The sequence below is a fragment of the Ursus maritimus genome, unplaced genomic scaffold (genome assembly GCF_017311325.1).
Source record: "Ursus maritimus isolate PB19 unplaced genomic scaffold, ASM1731132v1 scaffold_19, whole genome shotgun sequence".
NCBI lineage: Eukaryota > Metazoa > Chordata > Mammalia > Carnivora > Ursidae > Ursus > Ursus maritimus.
The window spans coordinates 8,987,262-9,008,788 of record NW_024424341.1 but is presented as its reverse complement, the minus strand read 5'-3'; the positions used below and the strand labels follow the sequence as shown (position 1 = coordinate 9,008,788).

The following is a 21,527-nucleotide window of genomic DNA, read 5'->3' as shown; positions in this document are numbered from 1 at the left end:
GTGGTGATGGTTTCACATCACAGTAAATGTATTTAATGTCACTGAATTGTACACCTACAAATGGTTAAAATGGTAAATATTGTTAGGTTTTTCTTACCACAACTTTTAAAAATGAGGGCAACCAGATAAAAAGGACTAATGATAAATGAGAGTTCCAAGTAGGGAACATTTACATCTCATATCACAAAAGAGTTCACTTCCCTAACACATAAAAAAGAAACTGGTAAGAAAAAAGACCGATAATGGAATTTTTAAAAAGACAAGGTATGAATATACAGCTCACAGAAAGAAAAATACAAACTGCCCTTATTCATATGAAAAGATGCTTAACCACATTCATAAGAAAAATGGAAATTAAAACTATACTGAAATATATGTTTCACCTCTCAAACTAGAAGAAAAATTTAACAACATATTCTCATGGTAAGTATATAAAAAACATCACCCTCCTATTCTTCTGGTAAGAATATAAACTGTTATATACACTGCTTAAGGCAATTTAGTAATATCTAGAACAAAACAGACGCACGGACCTTTTCACCAAACAACCCTACTTCTGGGAATTTGTCCTATCGATTTGCTAGCACATGTGGGAAACATACATAGACAAGGTTATCAGAGCACTGTTTGTAATGGTAAAAAGTTAGAAACAATCCAAATATACAGCAGTAGGAATCTGGTTAAATAAACACGATGGAAAATAATACACTGTAAAAAAAAAAAAACAAGAACTTTTCTACTCAGATAAACAAAGAGCTACAAGCTATAAATTTAAGAGAATAAAACAAGGTGCAGGATAGTGTAAATACTATATTTTTTAATATAAAAAGGGAAGGGAAAATATGTATTTATATTGTATAAAAAAATTCTAGAAAGATACACAAGAAACTACTAAAAATAGTTAGCAGTGGGAGGCAAGGGATGGAGTATGGAGGCAACTGAAGTGGAGGGACAGAATGGAAATGAGATATTTCACTGTATTTTTTTTATTATTTTGATTTGAGATATATAAATATTTTTCTTATTAGAAGTTATTTTAGTGATTTCATAAGGGTTTCTAAGTCAAGGGTATATGCATTAGTCAAAACTCAAATGACACAACATGCATTTCATTACATATATGTCTTTTATCTCAAAAGGAAAAAACCCCTAAACTCCTCTCTAGTTTTTAAAGAGGAAGTATACTGATGTCTGTAACTTACTCTGAAATGCATACAAAAATAAAATGGATTAGGGCCTGGATAGAGGGATGGATATATGAGAAAGCAAGTACAATAAAATGTCCATTGTAGAATCTAGGTCATAGGTATAGGAATGTTCAGTCTAAAATTCAAGGAAAGCCACGTATGTCAGACTTTTACAAAGCAAAATCGAAATACAGCTATTATTTGAATCCCATACTTCCAATTACATTAACGTACTCTTGCTATAAAACTAAGAGCTAAAGTAGAAAGCATTTCCTCACTCAGCAAAACAAGCATCTATTACTTGCCAAGCCAACAGGGAACAAGAAGGGCTAACAGTGCAGGCTAGAAGGAATCCTAAGGACCATCTAGCATTAGCCCCTTCATTTTTACAAAAAAAAGATACCGAGGACCTGAAATGACCTGTGGGGAACTCAAAAGTGTTCTGTGTCAAATTTAGGAAGAAGGGAAAAACACTGGAAGCAGAAAAATCACTTTGTTTGGTTATGATCCCAGCTATAGTAAAATTCAGCTTTTATAGAAGTAGAGACAAAATACATCTCCATGGAAACAATATTCCCAAGTATCCATCTGAGGCTGAGAAGTGTGCTTTTCTATGCAAGTCTTCACATCCGAAGTGTACGCACAGGATGTGGGGTGAGGAGGTACTAAAAAGAACAGAGCTTTATAATCAGGTCTGGATTTGAATTCCGGCTCGACCACTTACTGGATCCTAGCCCACCTCAGCCCTAGCTAAGCCCCAGTTTTTTTTATCAGCAAAATGGGAACAATTAAGACCTAATAAATTCGTCAGGAATGTAAAGAAGTACAAGTCCTCTAATTCATGGATTCATACATTGGTGGCTACTGAACGTAGGCTTTCTGACATTTATTCATAGTTGCGTAATGCTCAATAAAAAGCACCACCTCTGAATGCCTGTCAGTTTCATATTAACATACCAACAACTGACTAGCCTGTGAATGGAATTCTACTAAGAGCAGGGGAAAGATGCTGTTGATTTCACCATCAATAGGAATTTATTAACTAGTAGATAGCAGCTATTAGGTGCCACGTGTTTGAGGTAAAAATAAAAGGCTGCTTGATGGGTTGGGTTTTGGTTTTTGTTTTTTTTTTAAGATTTACTTATTTATTTGAGAGCGAGAGAGAAAGCACGCGCAGGAGGGGCAGAGGGAGAGGGAGGGAGAATCTCAAGCAGATTCATGCTGAGCGCAGAGCCCAACGTAGGGCTGCATCTCACGACTGTGAGATCATGGCCTGAGCCGAAACCAAGAGTCAGACACAATCGACTGTGCCATCCAGGAGCTCCTTAAAGTTTGGTTTTTTTACAGTGTAAAGATGAGTGATCTATTTCTGACTATAGAGCCATGAAGCCTGATCAATTACACTACCTCAAAACTGGAAGAAATCTCATAGGGTATCCAGCAAGAATCCTCTCCACAGTAGATCAGATCACGTTACATGACCAACTTCTGCTTAAAGGCTTCTAGTCTAAACCAGCCTCTCACTCGTTCTATTATCCGACCCTTCTAATGATCAGAAAGGGCTTTCTTCTCCCACTCGGAACAACCAGGTGATGAAAAGTCAATGATGTCAAAAGTCAAAAATGTCACCCCACACTCACCGACTTTGGGAAATAAAAATCTTTAAGTGTTGTTTTCACTTGGGGGTAAGAAAGGATATTGTATTTAGTAACAATCCCATAATATAAAAAGTCCAGTTCCAAAAAATGCATCTTGAAGCTTGTATTTACATCCTCATAACAGAATACAGCTTAGAAACTCTGCCTTAGGTTAATACAAACATAATATATATAACACAAAGAAAACATACCTGGGATGATATCATTGATGTGCAAGAGAATTGTACTTTCAACACTTGCAAAACTACAAAGCTGCACTCCATCAAATCTGCCATCCCAATTGCCAATAGGATTATCCTAGAAATCAAGTAATAGAATGAAGTTTTAAACCCTGCTCGATAAAACATGAGTATGAAAATCTGTATTTTCCAGAAAAGGATCTTCCAAAAGACTTTACACTGGCCAATTATTTTTCCTAAAGGAAAAAAGAATATATCAGAAATATATTCACAGTAATTAAGTAATAAAGTTTTTGTTTGTTTTTGTTTATTTGGTTTTTGTTTCTGTTTTGGTAAAAAATGAGACCCAAGAATAACCAAGTTATTCTTATTCATAGATGAGCAAGAAATTGAAAGTATTCGTCATACTTTACAGGACAATGAATGCTAGTCTACATGGTAACACCCATCTACATAGGAAGATTTATTAATAATACATTGTTTCACCCAGAAATCTGCCCCCAATTAAGCCTAGCTTGTTCTAATTACTCCTATACTCTCTGAGCACTGAAATATTCCCTTTGAACGCCTATATGCCCTTCTGTACATAGAAAATCTATTTTTTATTGTTCTTTTGACATTGTATGGATAGGTAAAAATTCCCACCGAAATACATTTTTACATTTAATTCTTTCATATTCCAATGTAGCACGAAGTAGTACAGTGCTGCTCACAGCGCTACATCAAGAGATGAGCCAGTCAGACAACTGCCCTGACACCAATGTGTACAACATGCTATCATCAGAAATAGACGGAGATGAAGAATATTGCGTTTGCCAGAACTTTCCTTTCAAAGAGCACATGAGAGGGGTGTGGACTGTACACTTGCACTGGCCAACTGAAGGATAGACAGAGGCAGGGGGAGAAGCTGGTGGGGCAAAGCTCCAGGCAGCCTGCTCCGAGGAAACAAGATGACCCTCAGGACTGCCATCTAAGGAGGGGGAAGGCCTACAGGGCTCTTACCAAGTATGAGGCCCAAATGACCAGAAGCAAAGGAAACTAACCCCAGACTTCTTTCTCCAACCCTCCCTCCACCCAGCTCACAGTCTCTCCTCTAAGTAAACAGTAAAGGTGTGCTTTATTATTAGGTATCCTGAGGGACCCACACATTTTACTCGGGCTCTAACTTTTCACGTGGCAAATGTTCAATAAATGTTTGCCTAAACAATATAGTACTGTTTGTCTAACTAATAGGTATCAAATAGAATTTCCTAGAATTTCTAAACACAAGATAAATTGATGCTAGAACATTCATACTCCACCAAAAAGTATGCCTGAGTAGATAAAAATAATCACTAAAAACATCGTGAGTACAAGAGTCTCTTAGTCACGATCTCTCCCAACTCATTCTAGTGATTAATAATGCTGTGTGAGTTACTTCTTTCTACCTAACAAACTCTTGTCCATAGTTCCAATCTGTGATAAAAATGTTCTCAGGCTCTTTCTTCTCCTTCTCTTGATGCCCACAGGTAACATTCATTTTGCCATATTGGAATATTTCCGTTATGAACAAATATGATTGGAAGGTAACATTAAAAATGGCACAAAACAATGAACAAAAGGACAAATACTGTAGGATTCCACCTATAGGAAGTACCTAGAAAAGGCAAATTCACAGAGACAGAAAGTGGAATACTGGCTACCAGTAGAATACTAGCTAAGAATGGGAGTTAGCATTTAATGTGGACAGAGTTCCAGTTTGGGAAGATGAAAAGCTCTGGAGATACGGGATGTACAACAATGTGAATGTAATTAAATGCCATGTAACTATACACTTAAAAATGGTTAAAATGGTAAATTTTATATAACATATATTTTACTACAATGAAAAGAAATTTTTTTGAGTGAATTACATCTTAAAGAGATACTCTAATCATCTTTTCCTCTAAAGCAATACGTTCTTCCTCCATGTAGGTATTTTCCATAAATGATGTTCACACTACTCATTAAAATTAGATCAGCCAAGAAGATTTTACAAAATATTATAAAAAAAGAATCACAGACTAGGGGAAAAAAGAAACCTTTGTAAAATAAAGAAAAATAAGACGTCATGTAATGCATTCCGGTGTTTTTTTTTTCTGTTTATTGGTCAGCTATGGTAGAGCAAATTTAAGGATTGAAACATTATTCCAGTTTATTCAAATTGGAAAAAGTGTGAGTGTTACTCCATATCTAGACTCCTGTCCCATATCAATGTTCCTTTACCAAAGATAAATTAGAAGATTTTTTTTAATTACTCCAAATTAGTCCATTTTAAATATTCAAAGTACTTAATGTGTACCAAAAATTGGTCATAAAACTAACAGATATACCCACAAAGGTAATATACTCCAAAAGTTTCTTACCATGTCCACACCAACAAAATATCCTAAGCTTTCTTTTCCTGGCAAGACATCACAGAATATAACTGTGCCAGACTCTATAGTTTCTCCAAGCTTCAAAGAAACTCTGGAGTTTATTTCCAGAGGGGGAAGTTCCATCTGCATTGTGTCCCCTGGACCTGCAAAATCACTTTCCAATCCATTGTCATCATCTTCTAGGATTTCTAGCTTGTCCAACGCAACAAATACTCCACAGTCTTCATCACACTGAAAAAGCTGTTTCCCTTGATATATCCCATCAGTGAAACCTTGGCCACGACCTTCTTCCTAGTTTTCAAATGAGAGGGAAAAAAAAAATGATTGATAGATAAAGAGATGGAGAAAGATGGCCCACAAGTAAAAAGATCCACTCTGGGGATTTTGGGGAAATCACTGGGAAAATTCTAAATGACACATACAAGAAATATAATTATTCGCAGCTGTTGTTGAACTTCGAGTGTCTAAAAAAGAATAAAGAAGAAGCTATATCTGATGCTGAAATATAATTAATTAATTAATTAATTAATTAAATTTAAAATCATAATTCCACTGTGAGAAAGCCTGGCTAGATTCTACACTGTGATTTGAATAATAATTTTGTCATAAAAAAAATTCACTTTAAAATAACGATAACATTAGGTCCATTTACTGAGTACTTACTATGTGCCAGCCACCGTGCTAACTCTTGAATCAGCGTATCACAAAAACACTTCAAGGTATGTACTGGTTTCACTATTTTACAGATGAGGAAGCAGATTTAGAGAAGTAGCTTGGTTAAGTCACCTGGCGACCTAGCTAGTAAATAGCATAACTGGGATTCAAATCTCCAACTGTTTTACAATCACTGCTTTAAAAACTTTAATCACTAAATAAGGCATGAAATTCTATACGCAAGAATGTAAACATGTAACTGACATTTAAGTTCTTGAGAATTAATATTAATTTTGGAAATATATCACAGAGCTCTTGGTTCTCTCTTTAGTGGAAATAAATTCCAAGATGATTTTCACATATATTATGAGGGGCGACCATATTCACACATATTATGAGGGACATTTAAATTGCTGCACCTTACTTTTCTAAAATCTTACAGCTACATTTCATTACTTAGTAGCACACACTGAGAAAAACTGAGAAACCTACAGATGCTAATGTCACAAGATAATTAACAATTTTTGAGGCGAGTAATTCAATTATAACTGGTAGAGTTCATTTTTAACATAGACAATGTTAAAATATCTAAGATTTGAAAGCCCTGAATAATTACACAACCTATGTGTATTTCCTACCATAGTAGGTCGTTTTTTAAGAAGTTTTCAATGTATCATCTTTGCATCATCTCAATTTATCATTAGAAAGTAAATCCTAAGAATTACGAATATTAAAAATTATAGAAGATGTCTGGAAAAACTTTTTTGTTGTATTTAAAGTGGAAAAAAAAATACCTGTGGGCATACAAATATACACAGAAACACACACACATACACAGCCCACTAAAACGGTTTATCAAACTTACCAGTAATTCTACTCCAAAGAATATTCCCGACACTGTCCTCTCTGCTAATAAGGGTCCTCTGAAGCGCACAACTCCAGGAAATTTTTCTTCCCCAGATCTCAGCTGTACTTTCACAGGGCAGCCCACATCTATCTGGAGGCCTTTACTTAGTCTGTTTCTGTTCTTAAACAGGCTGAACCTCTCTTCACAATTGGTAATTGCCAAAAGCAACTCTGTGAACTTTTCATTTATTTCTACAACATCCTTTTCATCAACAAAGAGAACTGCGTGTGGTTGCTCTAAAATTTTTAATCCAATCTGATTTTTCTTGCCTTTTGCAGAAGGAATCCTCGAGTGCCCCACAGAACGATCTTGGATATACTGTCCTATACTCCCCTTTGGTACTTTAAGGAGCTTTTGTGTTTGTTTGTCTGTAACACTGCATTCTTGAAGAAGCAAATAAAAAATCCGCTCTTCCCAGTAGGGTGAAGTAACTTTTTCTTGGCTCCATAAGCCTGAACTCATTGTGACATTAACTCCAAAATATTAACTCAAAAAAAAGGGAACTACTAAGTTTGTAGTAAAACCGCAAAAGATAAATTCACTGGCAGTCCCAAAGCACGTTTTTAGCAATTTGGTGTCCATGCTGTAAAAAGACAGCAAAGCAAAATGCCTGGAGGACAAGCAAAAAAAAAAACTTTACACTTTATTCTACATGAGCTAAAATTAAGATTAAAGACTTCTTAAGATCTCATTCGATTAGTAAAAACACACAAATGAAATACTTCCAAAAGTACCTAAAAAGGTTAAAAGACATATATTACTTGTATCCACTGTAATTTTGCATCTTTAATTAAGGAGATCCAATTGTAAAATATCTTCAAAGACAATACGATAATGTTTGTTTCCAAGGCAATGAAATTTACAAAATCAAATTCGAGTAACAGATAACATTATATGCATATTTAAGTATACATATACATTTTATAACTTTAAAAAATAGCATTTTTAATAGACTCCACTTAAATGAATAAGTTGCTGTATTTGGGCAAAACACACATAAATCAAAAAGGCTGTTATTTCTGTACACGCAGTTTAAGTAAAATGTTACCCACCATAATTATTATAATAAACATCTTTTATCAAAAAAAATGATGAATCATATTTTGCAACTTTAACCACGATTCATTTATCTGCGTTCCATATTTGGAGAGTGGATCATTTATTTGCTCTCTGATCCAGTTTCACTTCCTTCATCACGTACGTTTTGTCCTTAGATAGGCAAATGTTCATCTTTTAATCAGAGCCATCATTTAATTTCCCAAAATCTCAATCAGATACTGTAAATCTGATTATAGTTAAAGATGTCTTTAAAAATCAATTTTGTAGCCACTAAAACTTGGACTATATAACAAGGAATAGAACTGTAATACAGTAACAAATGTAAAACTTTTTATACCACAATTTTAACTATGTCATCCTAGAAACGAATACATAAAGATTTCTTTTTCAATTTCAAATTTTCATCTAAAATTTTTATAATACTAATCTTCCACAATTAAAATAACCTTCTCAACCCTACTTTGATGGTTAAAAACAACGCAATTTCATCAAATCAAATTAAGATTTAGTTCATTATCTTAATTAGCTTACTGAAAAAAAAAAGGTCTTATGTATTCTCTGTCACATGAGTGTGGCCATTTGGGTTCTAAATACAGTTATTTATTCCATCCTTCTTTTTGGGGAGGGGGTAGGGTGGGGCACACGGAGAGGGACAGAGAGAGAGAGAATCTTAAGCAGGCTCCATGCCTAGTGCAGAGCCCAACGCAGGGCTCGATCTCACAACCCTGAGATCATGACCTGAACCAAAATCAAGAGTCAGAAGCTTAACCGACTGAGCCGCCCAGGCGAGCTTCCATCCTCCTTTGAGGCAGAGGTATCCATTTCCATTCCATTTCACAGGAGCAGTTGAGAGCACTATCATATTTATCTATTTTATTCTTGGAATTTAGAAAGAGATACTCCTAAAACTAAAGAACCAAATTTTAAGTTTAATAATGTAACTGAATGATTACATAATCTGTCAAATGGATACATGGAATGCATCATTAGATAATGAGGCGCTCTAGAATTGGTCAAGTTGTTTTAAAAGTCTGTCCCTCTACAACCCAGAATGAGACCCGTAAGTTACCCGAGACAGGATAAAAAGTTTGGCATTCCTTTAAACCAACATTATTGAAATAATGTGCAACACTTAGTAAAGGAAGAGGCAGAGCTGGTGTAAAGTGGTTCTCTCTCTCTCTCTCTCTCTCTCTCTCTTTTTTTCCCCTTTCCTTATACTGTGTTTGTCTTAATTCCACTTGAGGGCACTGTCTACTTCGGCAGGAACAGAATCAATTTATACTTGCCACTTACATAAGACACCTGTGGAAACCCCTATCTTGGCACCGTTATAAACAAAATCCCTCCTGAAGGCTACCCAACCAGAGACCTAAACCCTTAATGTGGCTGTATTCCTTTAAAGTACCAAAATGAAGTATTTGTTATTTCTGGCTAAAATTCTTCTCAAATGTCAACAAGGAAATATTCTTTTCTGAATCATCGAATTATCAATATGAATATAAACTCTCATGTGACTCTCAAGACGCAAAGATGTTTGGACTTTGTTAAAAAGGCTTGGCGTTATGCTTTCTGAGTTCCTGTGTCTGCTTCCTATAGATTTACCGTCCCTGATTTTCCCTTGCACTCAGCCATTTTCTGTGGTCTCCTACAGGGTGCATTTGACTCATTTCATGGCCTTGTTGCTTTCCACCTTACTGCTTCTAATCAGTTCTGAGAAGCCAGGGGATGAAATATGTCTGTGTGTTTAGAACAACAACAACAATAACTAAAAGAGGGATACATAAATTCTGAACAGCCTTTTAGGGGTGAAGCGCAGAGGCTTTACTGCATGGACACTGACTGGGTTACTCCCAGAAGGTTGAGACCGTCACAAAGCAACTTCTAAAGAAGTGAGTTGCGTTGTTCTTTTTATAAATGTATTTAAATATTTTTGGCCAAAAATTGCTTTTCAAGTATGGTAATTCTATTTGGAGAAGAAATTACTTTTTTAAATTCCTAAAAATTACACCTTCAAATATTAAGAACATCCTTGCATCTTAATATTATATGCCCATGGTTTCTACTCCATTGGTTCCCCAGCTTAAACAAGTCATGTCATGATTTAAAACAAAGCCCACCAGTGGGTCATGAAATATTACCAAGACAAAATAAAACTACTGTCTGTAATGCATTAGGATGCTATGTTTTAAATGAATTTGGTTACAAAAGTGGTTTTTTTGCTAATCATTTAAGAGACAGTCCACAGTAAAATTTCATATAACTCCTTTGGGTTATAAAAAAGGTGGAAAGCAATTTAACCATCATTATTAAGAACCATATTTTACAGCGAACACCCAGGAGCAGCTTTGCTCTAACCTGCGTTAGCACAAGCAGGAGTGAGCGTGACTCACCTTGATAAAAGCAGGGGTCGTGTTAGACCTCTAGAACAGCCAGAGCAAAAGTTTCTAAAACATTTCAAAAGCATTATCCCAAAATAAAAAGGCTGTGGCCTTTCCTCTTTTAGAAAGCACACATTAAGGAAGAATTAAGTTTGGAATTACCATGTTAAACACTGATTCTCTTCATTGCAACTGAGAGTTCGAGAAAAGTGAATGGGGAACTTTATGACTCCAGAGCTATGCAAGATAATAAATTAAATGATCGTGACTATCTCAATATACTGCCATTACAGCAGAAATAGGTTAATAAAGAGACTTTCCTCCACTGTAGAAATGAACAGAACGACAACGTTCTTCCTTCACTGCAATAGGCACAACCGTTAGATTAAGTCTTAAGAACCCTAAGCAATAAAAACTAAAGAGTACACGGGAAAGATTTAAATGACATTGTCAATGAGTTCTTTATAAATCAAGGTTTGTTAGTTTGGTTAGTATTTTTGTGCACTCAGCACACTGTTAGGTGCTGAGAAGTATGGCAGATTTAAGATACGATAACTGCCCTACTTTATGTTCTCTTACTACCTTTCAGGTCTAATTGGTTTAAAATTGCCTCTAATAGTATACTTCACTTTGAGTGTAAATATATCACAAATGATTCATCTAAATGCCTTCGCACTTACTTCAGGCTGGAAAATTGAGTGATTATGAATATCCTGATCATTACTCTAAGTACTGAATGAAAATTACCGAAGAGGTGGAATGCTATGATACTTTGAACCCTAAACCCTATTGAACAGAAAAAGGCCTTTCCTTTGACAGCATTTGAGATGAGAGAATGGTTCAGGTCACAAGATTTGAAAATATATCTGGTGATCTGAGCTTGCTGAGGGTCTGGATTCTGAACAAACGAGTTTAACTGTATTAAAATAAAGCCATTGAACCAAGACAAAGGTTGAAAGACGCAAATATTTATCAGTTTCTTATCAATGCAATGCAAAGATGGTCAAGAAATATGTTTTATACAAAAATATTAAAGGTCAGAATTACCACATGCTAAAAGATCATATATAGTACAAATGAACAGCATTAGTTACATACAATTGACAATGGTTGTCTAGAAAGTACAATGTCTTTTTAATTCTCAAGCTATCAGGTTATACTGCTCAAAGAACCTCACTAGAGAAAACAAAGATCTAATTCAAGAGCGTTTTTGCATCTTCTCAAATATCCCAAGTTGTTCTAAAAACCACAGGAGGCTATCTAAATCAGAATAAAACTTAACAATACTAAAATACTGCCCCCAATTATAAATGGCAAAGAGACAGGAAGGTCAGCATGAATACCAAAGAAAGAAGACACACAAGACTTTTTCCAAATGCTCTAAAAAGCTAGAACAATCACCATTTTAAGGAAGAATCTCTCTCACGGAAAGAGTAAGTTGTTATACCACCCAACAGCTAAAAACAAAAAAAACAGAGATTCCATGACTAGAAAAGAGAGTCGGCTCTATCTTTCCTCACATACTGTGTCTTCAGCACACAAGCATTCTGTCCCTAAAACAAGTGGGATTTACAAAGTTAAAAAAGAGCCTGGCTCCTGCATCTTGCATGGATCTGCATGGCAGAAGAACAAGGAACCCCGCAGGCTCCCTCGAGTTAAGCCCGACCACTACACTTCCAAACCGGGGACTCCCCAAGTCCTTCTTCCTTGTATTTCCAGTGCCAAATCACTGCCTGACAGGTAATGCGCATTCGCTACGTGTGAAATGAACGAATGATTTGGTTAACTCAGGTGATAAAAGTGAAAGCCAAAATTCCATTTCCTCATCCTAACCGTTTAAGCGATTAAAAGCATATCTTCCGGGTTATAAATATATTTATATTTATATTTATATATATACTCTACTACTTCTCAGAAGAAATGAAGTAATGGCTAATGTTTACCCTCACTGCATTGTTAACACACACAAGAAGAAACAAGACAAATTTCACAATTACAAAACCAAGCTGTTTTGAGGTTCATTTGAAACTGGTTTCCTAGATCTTCACACCATGTTTGATGCCTATAAATTTTGTGCAACCGATGAAAATACCTTGACAAATTTAAGAAGAAAGTATGGAAATCAGGAACAAAATACTAATCGTTTGATGAATAGGATAAATACTCCTTTCTTCTTATGCTAAGAACTTGCGTAAGTCAAGCAAAATCACGGTTCGGGCGTGCCAGACCACGAAAATCACTGCTGCTCAATATTTGTTTTATATAATAGTGCCCTGGTCTTATCAGCTCTTCACAAAAGTGACCGTCCACAGGAAGCCTTCTTCATGGGAATACTATAACATTTTGCAGCAGAACATTAGAGAATGTTCTGGGTGATATCAACATTCACAGTACACGAACTTCCACAAGAATTCCCAGCAAATCATTTTCTCCTAATACTGTTCTAGTTCAAGTCCACCCACTACCGAGTGGGGAATTGGCAGCCTCATCCTCAGGGCCATTCAGTCTACTTGGGGCGTGAGGGGGTGTGCAGAAAACCAACACTTGAATGAACACCCTCCCTCAAGGCCTGGATTTTTCTCCGGGAGCCAATGACTGCAAAAGAACAATCTTATTAAGATCTCTATTAGCCCGAATTCAAAAGCAAGGTAAGGAATGCTCCTTAGCTGAGCTAAGGATACAACTTTCCAGGGAGACCGGGGAGAAGATGGGGGCAGGGATGGTGGGGGCTGAGAGACTGAAAGGCTTGGTGGCTGTAAGATGACAACCATCCTAAAACATGCAAATGCCACAGGGTGGAATAGAAAAGATGCCAAGTACATGAATAACCGGGCAGCTGACCCAGCTGAGAAACAAATCCAGGAACACTATCTTCTGTCAAGACTTCCCGATTTCCCCATAGATCGTTAACATGATTATTAAAAAAAAAAAAAGGAAGAAAAAAAATACCTTGTTTCAACAGAGCGCACCTTTCAACTAAAGAGCTCCAGGTTGTAGAAAACCATCCTCACCCTGCAAAGGGGGAAACTGAAAGAAAAAGCAGAACACGCCATTAACGAGGCCAAAACCCCGCTGCTCTTCCTGGACAGGAGCCACAAACACCCCCAAACCGACCGATCGATACCCCCTCGGCTAGGAGAGAGGAGACACTACAGCCCAGGGTTCTCGAGGCCAATGTGGGCCGTCGGGAGCCGGCCAGCGGCCCGTGCCTCAGTTTCCCCATCTGTAAACGGGGGGGGGCCGGCGGGGGAGACGGACTCCTGCGCGGCTCCCACCCCAAGTCTTCTCTCTTCCGAAGGTCCCGGCGGCGGCGACCAAGCTCCCACGGCTCGGGAGCCCTCTCAGGAAGCCTAGGGGAGTGGGGGGGAAGCCCCGGGGGTGGGGAAGCCCGGGCTGACGTCAGCGGGCTCAGCGCCCCGCGGGCCTTGCCGGCTCCGGGCCAGGGCAACTAACGGGCCGGCGCCGAGGGCCCGACGGCCGCGGCGGCGGCTGGAGGCGCCCCAGGGCCGGGGAGGGACGCCCGAGGGGACCCAGCCGTCCGCTGCTCGCCGCCTCAGTCTTCCGCTCACTCACTCACCTCGGGCGGCGGGGCGTCGCCCCTTCCCCAGTCTCGCTACCCCGCTTCCCAGTCCGGCCCCGGCGCCCCACACCCACCGCCTTAATATTTACCTCCGACTCGCGGCCCGGGCGCAGCCGAACCTGCTACCTGGGCCCGCCCCCACCTGCCCCGCCTCCGAGCCGCCCAGCGCGGGGGGAGAGAAAGAGAGCGGGGGCGACGGGGCAACCGCCACACTAACCAATCGCAGCCCGAGATGCGTTTCTGTGCAGGCTCTGATTGGGCAGCCCTGTGACAGACCTTCCTCCAATGGCGGTCGGCCCGGAGCCGGCTGAAGGGACTTTCCGCTCCGTCAAGCTCGGTCGAGCCAAAGGGAAAGCGGAGGGGAGGGGAGGAGGAGCGGGGGAGGTGGGCGGGGACCTCTGGCTGATTGGACAGAAGACTGCGGGTGCCGCGTTACCATTGGCCGACACCGGAGCCGGGGCGGGGCGCTCTGCTGCTCCCCGCTCCACCTCCCAGGCCCGGGTCTTGATTCCAGGCTTAGCTGTCAAAACTCCTGGGGGAGTTTGGGGCTGGGGTGACACGAGCTGGGAATAGGATTTCAGGAGTCCATGAAAAAGCAAAGCTTTAGAATCAGACTTAAGTTTGAATCCTTTGCGCTTTCAGTTAGTAGCCTCGTGACGTGAGCATCTCACGACCACGCTAAGCCTCAATATTCTCATCTGTAAAATGGAGATAATCGTCATCACCTGCCCTACAGAACTGTTGTGAAACACCGTAGGTAAAGTTCCCGATACACAGCAGGAGCTCAGTCGTGTTGAACTCTTCTCCTCCCTCAGATTCGGCCCCGGACCTCTGCTGTTTCGAAACCTCTGTTGCCACCTATCCCAGTTTGGAGGGAGGTGTCCCTAGGGTGGCGAAGAAGGGATTTCCACACGCTGCCTCGCTCAGCTCTGTACCCCTGGCCACCAGCCAGGGCTTGGGGTGTAGTTAAGGATCTTTCAATTAGAAGGGAGGTTTCTGATTCCCAAAAGTGCTCAAAATATTTAAGGAAGTGCTTTTTATAATCGGTCCCAGGGCCTTGCAGCATAGCAGGCCTTGCTGCACTGTATGCTCCTGTTAATTAACTCCTTCTCCTTTGACATTTTAAGTACCAATTACAGGAGAAGGTGATTAATACTGAGGAAAGAGGAGGGGTGTGTGCATTTAATCATGAGAGGGAAAATTTCCCCAGTGGAAAGTGACATTTCTGAAGATCTGGGCAGTTTAAACCAGTGAGTCCGTAAAAGAAGTCACATGAGTAATTACTAACCGCACTAGTAAACAGGCCACCCGCCTCCCTGGCCATAAGCGCCCTGGATGAAATGGACATCTTTTGAAAACCTAAGCGTCAATCCACTCTGGTCTCTCCTTTGCTCATCCTTATCCTGTTTCCCAAGCTTCATGACCACACTGCAGTAGAAAGCAATAAAATGGAAATCAACAGGCCTGGCTCACAGTGCTGCCTTAGGCTACAGTGTTCCGTCCCAGGTCTAGATTCTACAGTAAAGTCGGGAGGACTCATAGGTCACCATCTGGCTGTCTGGGTGAGCAATTCAGCCGGAAGACTGTTTTTGCTTGACCTATACAGTGAGGAGGAGGAAAGAGGAAGGAGAAGAAGAAGTGGAGTGGGAGAGGAAGAGTTTGAATCCTTTAAGACAGGGCAGTCTCCCTTTCCCCCGTTTGCCACATGGCTCACCATTCCCTAGTTTGTTTTCCTGGCACATTTCTCTCCTTTACATTATCTACTGGCCCCCGAACGTCAGTTTGCCACCACTGGACGAGGACCTCTTCAAGCCTTTTCTGATGATGGTGTTTGGTGCTGCTGAGCCCGCTACTTTCTGCCCTACCGGCAGCTGTCAGAACCCTTGCTCAGTCCTCCTGTGACCCATTCCTTGAATCAGACAGTGTCAAAGCCTGACTTCATCCAAGAGATATTCTTCCAAGCCAGGCCTGATAAACAGGGCTTATCTCAATTACCATCTCCTATCAACTGGTAAGGATAGCCTAGAACATTGTGTTGAAAACAATTCTAAAACTGTGTTCAGGCTCTCGGGGGGGGGGGGAAGAGATGTCTGCCAGGGGATAAGATGGGGGAATAGTGTCATGGTACTATTATTTGCAATCCTTGCTAAGCCAGCCTCTCCTTTTACAGAGAGGAGATTAAGGTCCAGAGAGGGAATATAACTTGTCCCAGGTCACCCAGCAGATGAGCTGAGACCCTGATTCTCCCGATTTCAAGTCAGGGCTCTTTCCAGCTCTGTCGAGATGGATTCTCCAGCTGAAATATCTATCTTCTCTCCTTTCCAATCTTCCCTTCATTTCAGTCCTAACCAAAGTCCACACTCTTCCAAGGCTCTTTGCAGATGGCTCCAGGCCCTGCTTGATCCCCTCTGTCTCTCCCCACCTCACAGCGTGTTCACTCAGCCTGGCCTGGATTCACACAACTGCTAGCTGAGTTCCTGAGCAGGGACCAAGAGACACAGGGGTGTCTGAGAGAGAGATACCACCCATACCCTCTGCCAAGGAAGGGCAGACCGTAAAGGACTAGCTCCCAAGAACTACAGAGGGTGGGGTGAGCCCCAGAAGGAGAAGTGTTCAGAGCGCACAGAAGAGGTGGTTGGGCCCTGAGGGAAGGCCTGTTTGAGGAAGTCACCTGTAAGATGAAATAGGAAAGACGACTAGCAGCCAGGAGGAGGGGAAAGGGAGCACTTCGGGCAAAGGGAACAGGACTGTGCGTGATATATTGAAGGAACTGAAAAAGAGCACAGTAAACGTGGGCATGAAAGAGACCTGCAGGTAGGACCTCGGGAGTCAAGTTTTGGTCTTTAGCATAAGAGCAAGACCCCGTTGAAGGGTTTTTAATAGGGTCGTTAACTCTGATTCTGAACTGTCTCCCATAGCTTTCATTGTGCACAGCAGGAACCCAACAAAAAGCCATTGGGTTAAATGGAGCTCTCTCCCCCAAGAGCTGGAAAGCTGGTGGTCTGATAGGGACCTGTGCCTTGGAGTAACAGCTACACAGGACCCAACCAAACCTTCTCAGTAGCACGAGTAACGGTCATTTCTTAGACCCTGCCCCATGCTCCCCAAATGGCTACCACAGGCTACCTCTGACTTCCAGCCTCACCAAATTCGGTATTTTAGATCCTTCTGCCTGCTCCGCTTCACTTCTCCACCCCACACAGCCAAAAGTGAGCTCCTGACACTCCTCCACTCCCACCTCGGTCCTTCTGCGTTCCCCATCCCAGGACATGGCAACTCCCAGTTGTTCATCCAGCTACCCGTGCTTCCAGCCATTTCCCCACCACTCCTGTGAATAAGGGCATTCAGAAGAAGCCCTAAACCATGGGGCTAACTGGACCAGGGGTCCCCACGGGCAAGGATACTGCAAGGGTGCTTTCTCCATACGGCCCAGCGTGGTGTTTCAATCAATGGATGTGGGGAGAGTCCACCATACCAAGGATGTGCTTGTCTCTTAGCCATGGGGGGTCGGGGGCTGGATCTTCAGGTGCAAGAGAACATTCTGTCTGGGGGCTTTTACTCTGGTCACCCAAAAACTCTTTTTGATAAGACAAAAGGAATTACTTTCACCATCTTTCCCCTAATCGAGCTATTTGCTGTTATCAATGACAAATGATCTCTGCGTGATTTGAAAAACACACCCACAGAGAAAAGGGGTCTCATGCTCTTCATTGAGACCTTTGTGCTACATCTGGGTTCCCATTTGGGGCAGTGATGCATTAGGAATGATCTCATGTGGCAGGAAACCTTCCTCCCTTAGGAAGGAGACACGAAAGGTGTCGGGAAAGAGGTGATTCGTTTTTATAACCTCTCCCAACTTCTATGCTCTGCTTCCTTTAAGCAGATCGATCCTCCATTCGGTTAACAAATATCTGAGCATCGACTAGGCACTAGGCACTGTTCTAGCCCCGGAGGACTCTGCAGCAGGCACGGCTCTTGTTATGGAGCTGACATTCTACGGAAAGGAAGAAACACACCTACGTCAGGGGGTGTGTGCCGGGAAGACACTATTAAGCAGGGTGGGGAGAAGACAGTGGTTGGGGACTGCTATTTAAGGTAGTTGGCTCAGAGAAGGAGTCCTTTGATGAGCTGACGCTTGAACAAAGAACTGCAGCAAATGAGGAAGCCAGCCAGGCCACTGTCTAGGGAAGAGTGTTCCTGTAAGAGGCAATAGGCAAGTGCAAAGGTCTGGACGCGGTTTACATTGTCAAGGAGCAGCCAAGAAGCCGTCTGGCTGGAGCGCAGGGAATGGGAGTCTGAGTGGCAAAGGGGAGGTCGGTGAAAACGCAGGGGTGTCCCAGGCCAGCAGGGGACCCTGACTTTCACCCTGGGCTAGATTGGGATGTTCTGGAGAATTTTGATCAGAGCAGTGGCTCATCTGACTTACCTTTTACCAGGCTGACATTGTGGGTCGGGGTCAGCAGCAGGTAGGCCAGTTAAGCCACTGAGGCAATAATCCAGGCAAGGGTGGGCCCCTAAGGAGGCCCTTCTTTCCTGGGGGTGGGGGAGAGCAGGTGAGGAGGAAGGGCATGTGGAACAGAAGATGTCCAGAACGAAGTTGTTCCAAGTAAAAAAAGAGAGGGGAGGGATTTTTTAGGGTGATCGATAAGAGAGGGGTGATGCTTACGGGATTGGATTTGTGGAGTGTTCCAGAAGTGATGATAGGTGGGATTAAATTTAAAGCAAAAAAAAAAGGGGGGAAACTTGGGAGAATCCCACGATCTTGGATTGCCAGTCTGGAGAGCTGAAGTCTCTCCCCATATAATTCTCCAAGGGGAATCCTGGGCAGGATGGCCCCGATGTCGCTCATAACCTTGTTGTTCACCTGAAACCTGCCACCCAGGGCCCGAGCCTATGTGTTCCCTCGCGTGCGGGCGCTACCAGTGTGTGCACCCCCACCGCTGTGTGCCTCACCCGCTGGGCTGCACCCATCTCCCGAGTGGGGATGGAGGCGTGAAGATGTGTTGGTGCAATAATGAAATGATGCTGTATGTAGTCTCAACTCAGCCCGCTTAGAATGTGATTCCGCCTCCCACACTTTCTGCGGGGTGTACTCGTTCCAGTATCTGGTTTTGGCGCTATGTGGGGGGGGCGGGAAGGGGGTAGCACTCAGATTGACATTTTTTTTTTCTTCTAAGATGATGGTGAATATAATTAAAAGTCTGAAGCTCTTTTAAAAAATTCTCTTGCTCTGGTACCTTTTTTTTCCCCTGCACATAAGAATTATGTATTTTCAGCCACAAATCTGGAATGTGGTTGCTCCTGTTCTGGAAGTGATTTCTGAAATCTGCAAAGTGATTTCTGGAAGTCTACTAACTTGTTCGCAAGTTACCTGCCCAGGCCGAGAATGCTTTTGGTGGATCTGCTGGACTTTGGAAATTTAAGAAGCTTCTCCTCTGAGCTCTGACAGTAAGCCCATATCCAGGTCCCAGTGACACCCTTCCCTGGGCCTTCTTGAACTCTTCTTTCTTCATAATCTCTCCCTGGGTTATGACATCCAGGCCCAAGGACCCCATCACCCTAGAGAGGCTGAGGACAGCCATGCTGTTATACCTGGTGGGGACCTCTCCCCCAGGCTCCAGACTCATCGCATAACTTGGTGTCTTCACTTGACGTCGCTTAGGTGTCCCCAACCTGACCATCCAAAACAAAGTCCCTCCTGCTTCCAAGCTTGCTTCCCACCTGTCTTCCCACCTGACCTCCAGGATGTAACTGGGGCAGAGTTACTCAAGTCAAAAATTGAGGAGCCTTGAGTCTCCCCTCCCCCTCTTCTCTCATCCATTCCATTTGTAACCCTTTGGGAATCGACTCCTAGAACGTTTCTGGAACCACTGTCTTCTCTCCACCTTTGCTGACACATTAAAACAGCTGCCTCTCACCTGCGATAGCTCCTGGGTGCTCTCTCTACTTTTTCTGCTCATCTCATCCCTATGCCTTCCAGTCCCTTCTCCACCCAGGAGCAAAAGAGGTCTTCTTTAAATGTCATTGGGTCACATTGACCCTGCTTAGAACTCTACGATCAAGCCCAAGCCCTTGACCATGGTCAACTGGGCGCTTCATGAACTGGCCCTACCTACCTCCCCGAACCCATGCAGTGACACTTGCCCCTTCGCTTGCCTTAAACATATTTGTTCCCTGTGGCTGCTGTGACAAATCACCACAAACTTGGTGGCTGAAAATGACACAAATTAAGTCTCTTACAGTCCTAGAGGCCAGAATCCCAAATGGGCTGGAACCAAAGTGGCAGCAGGGCTGCACTCCCTCCTGAGGTTCTGGGGAAAATCTGTATCCTTGCCTTTTGCAGCTTCCAGAGCTGCACGCCTTGGCCCATGGGGCCCCTTCCTCCACCTTCAAAGCCAGCAGTCTAGCATCTTCCCTCAGTGGTCACACTGCCTTCTTCTTCTGTGTCAAATCTCCCTCTGCCTCTCTCCTATAAAGACCCTTGAGGTTACAATTAGGGTCTATCTAGATAATCCAGGAAAATCTCCCCATCCCAAGATCCTCATCTTTCATGAGAGACAGAGAGAGGCAGAGGCAGAGGGAGAAGCAGGGAGCCTGATGTAGGACTGGATCCCAGGACCTTGAGATCATGACCTGAGCTGCAGGCAGACACTTAACTGATTGAGCCACTCAGGTGCCCCAGCCAAGATCCTCATCTTAATCACATCTTTATTTATTTTATTTATTTTTTATTTTTTGAGAGAAAGCGAGCGAGCTTGGGGGGGGGGCAGAGGGAGAGGGAGGGAGAATCTCAAGCAGGCTCCACCGAGCATGGAACCTGATGCAGGGCTCAATCTCCCGACCTGATCATGACCTGAGCCAAAATCAAGAGTCGGGTGCCTAACTGACTGAGCCACCCAGGTGCCCCTTAATCACATCTTTAAAGTCCCTTTGCCACATAAGGCAACATTTACAGGCTCAAGGAATGAGGAGCTAAACATTTGGGGCCATGATCCAGCCTACTACATGTACAAAGCTCTTCCCCCAGGACAGGGTCTTCATGCAGGTTGTCTTCGGTGAATAAGCTCCCTCACTCTTGGCAAGGCCAGCCCCTTCTCATTCTTAGGGTCCCAGCTTATGTGTCTCTGCCCAATCCCCAATCTGAAGGTTCCCCTCTATCTTGAACTTTATTTCCTTTTTTTTTCCTTAAGAGTGTGCATGCATGAGTGGGGGAGAGAGGCAGAGGGAGAAGCAGACACCCCACCGAGTGGGGAGACTGATACGGGGCTTGATCCCAGGACCCTGGGATCATGACCTGAGCTGAAGGCGGGCGCTTAACCGACTGAGCCATCCAGGGGCCCGTTTATTTCCTTCCTAGCACTTACCCCAGGGGACCTTATTTTCCACATCTTCCAGTTCACTGGTTTTCTGCCCACCTCTCCCCCCCACCCCAACCTAGTGTCTGGAGGACAGGGATCATGTCTGTTGAGTTCATCCACCGATGTCTGGCCCATAACTCATTGCTGAATGAATTTCAGGAAAATGAAATT

At 42.4% G+C, this 21,527-nt stretch overlaps 1 protein-coding gene across 7 annotated transcripts in view; it reads right to left on the bottom strand.

Moving 5' to 3' along the window:
• CYLD (CYLD lysine 63 deubiquitinase) overlaps nucleotides 1-14,127 on the bottom strand; it is a 67,800-nt gene extending 53,673 nt beyond the window's left edge. For 2 of the 7 annotated variants that reach the window (XM_040633294.1, XM_040633297.1), the window contains exons 1-5: nucleotides 13,996-14,127; nucleotides 13,368-13,445; nucleotides 6,940-7,591; nucleotides 5,409-5,711; nucleotides 3,037-3,142 (exon numbers count right to left, since the gene is read on the bottom strand). In XM_040633294.1, the coding sequence (XP_040489228.1) occupies nucleotides 3,037-3,142; nucleotides 5,409-5,711; nucleotides 6,940-7,443 (913 nt within the window). In that variant the 5' untranslated portion in view covers nucleotides 7,444-7,591; nucleotides 13,368-13,445; nucleotides 13,996-14,127. The remainder of the gene's footprint in view (nucleotides 1-3,036; nucleotides 3,143-5,408; nucleotides 5,712-6,939; nucleotides 7,592-13,367; nucleotides 13,446-13,995) is intronic. The other 5 variants (XM_040633296.1, XM_040633295.1, XM_040633298.1 and 2 more) reach the window with 5 other exon arrangements.
• Between the last annotated feature and the right edge of the window lie 7,400 nt (nucleotides 14,128-21,527).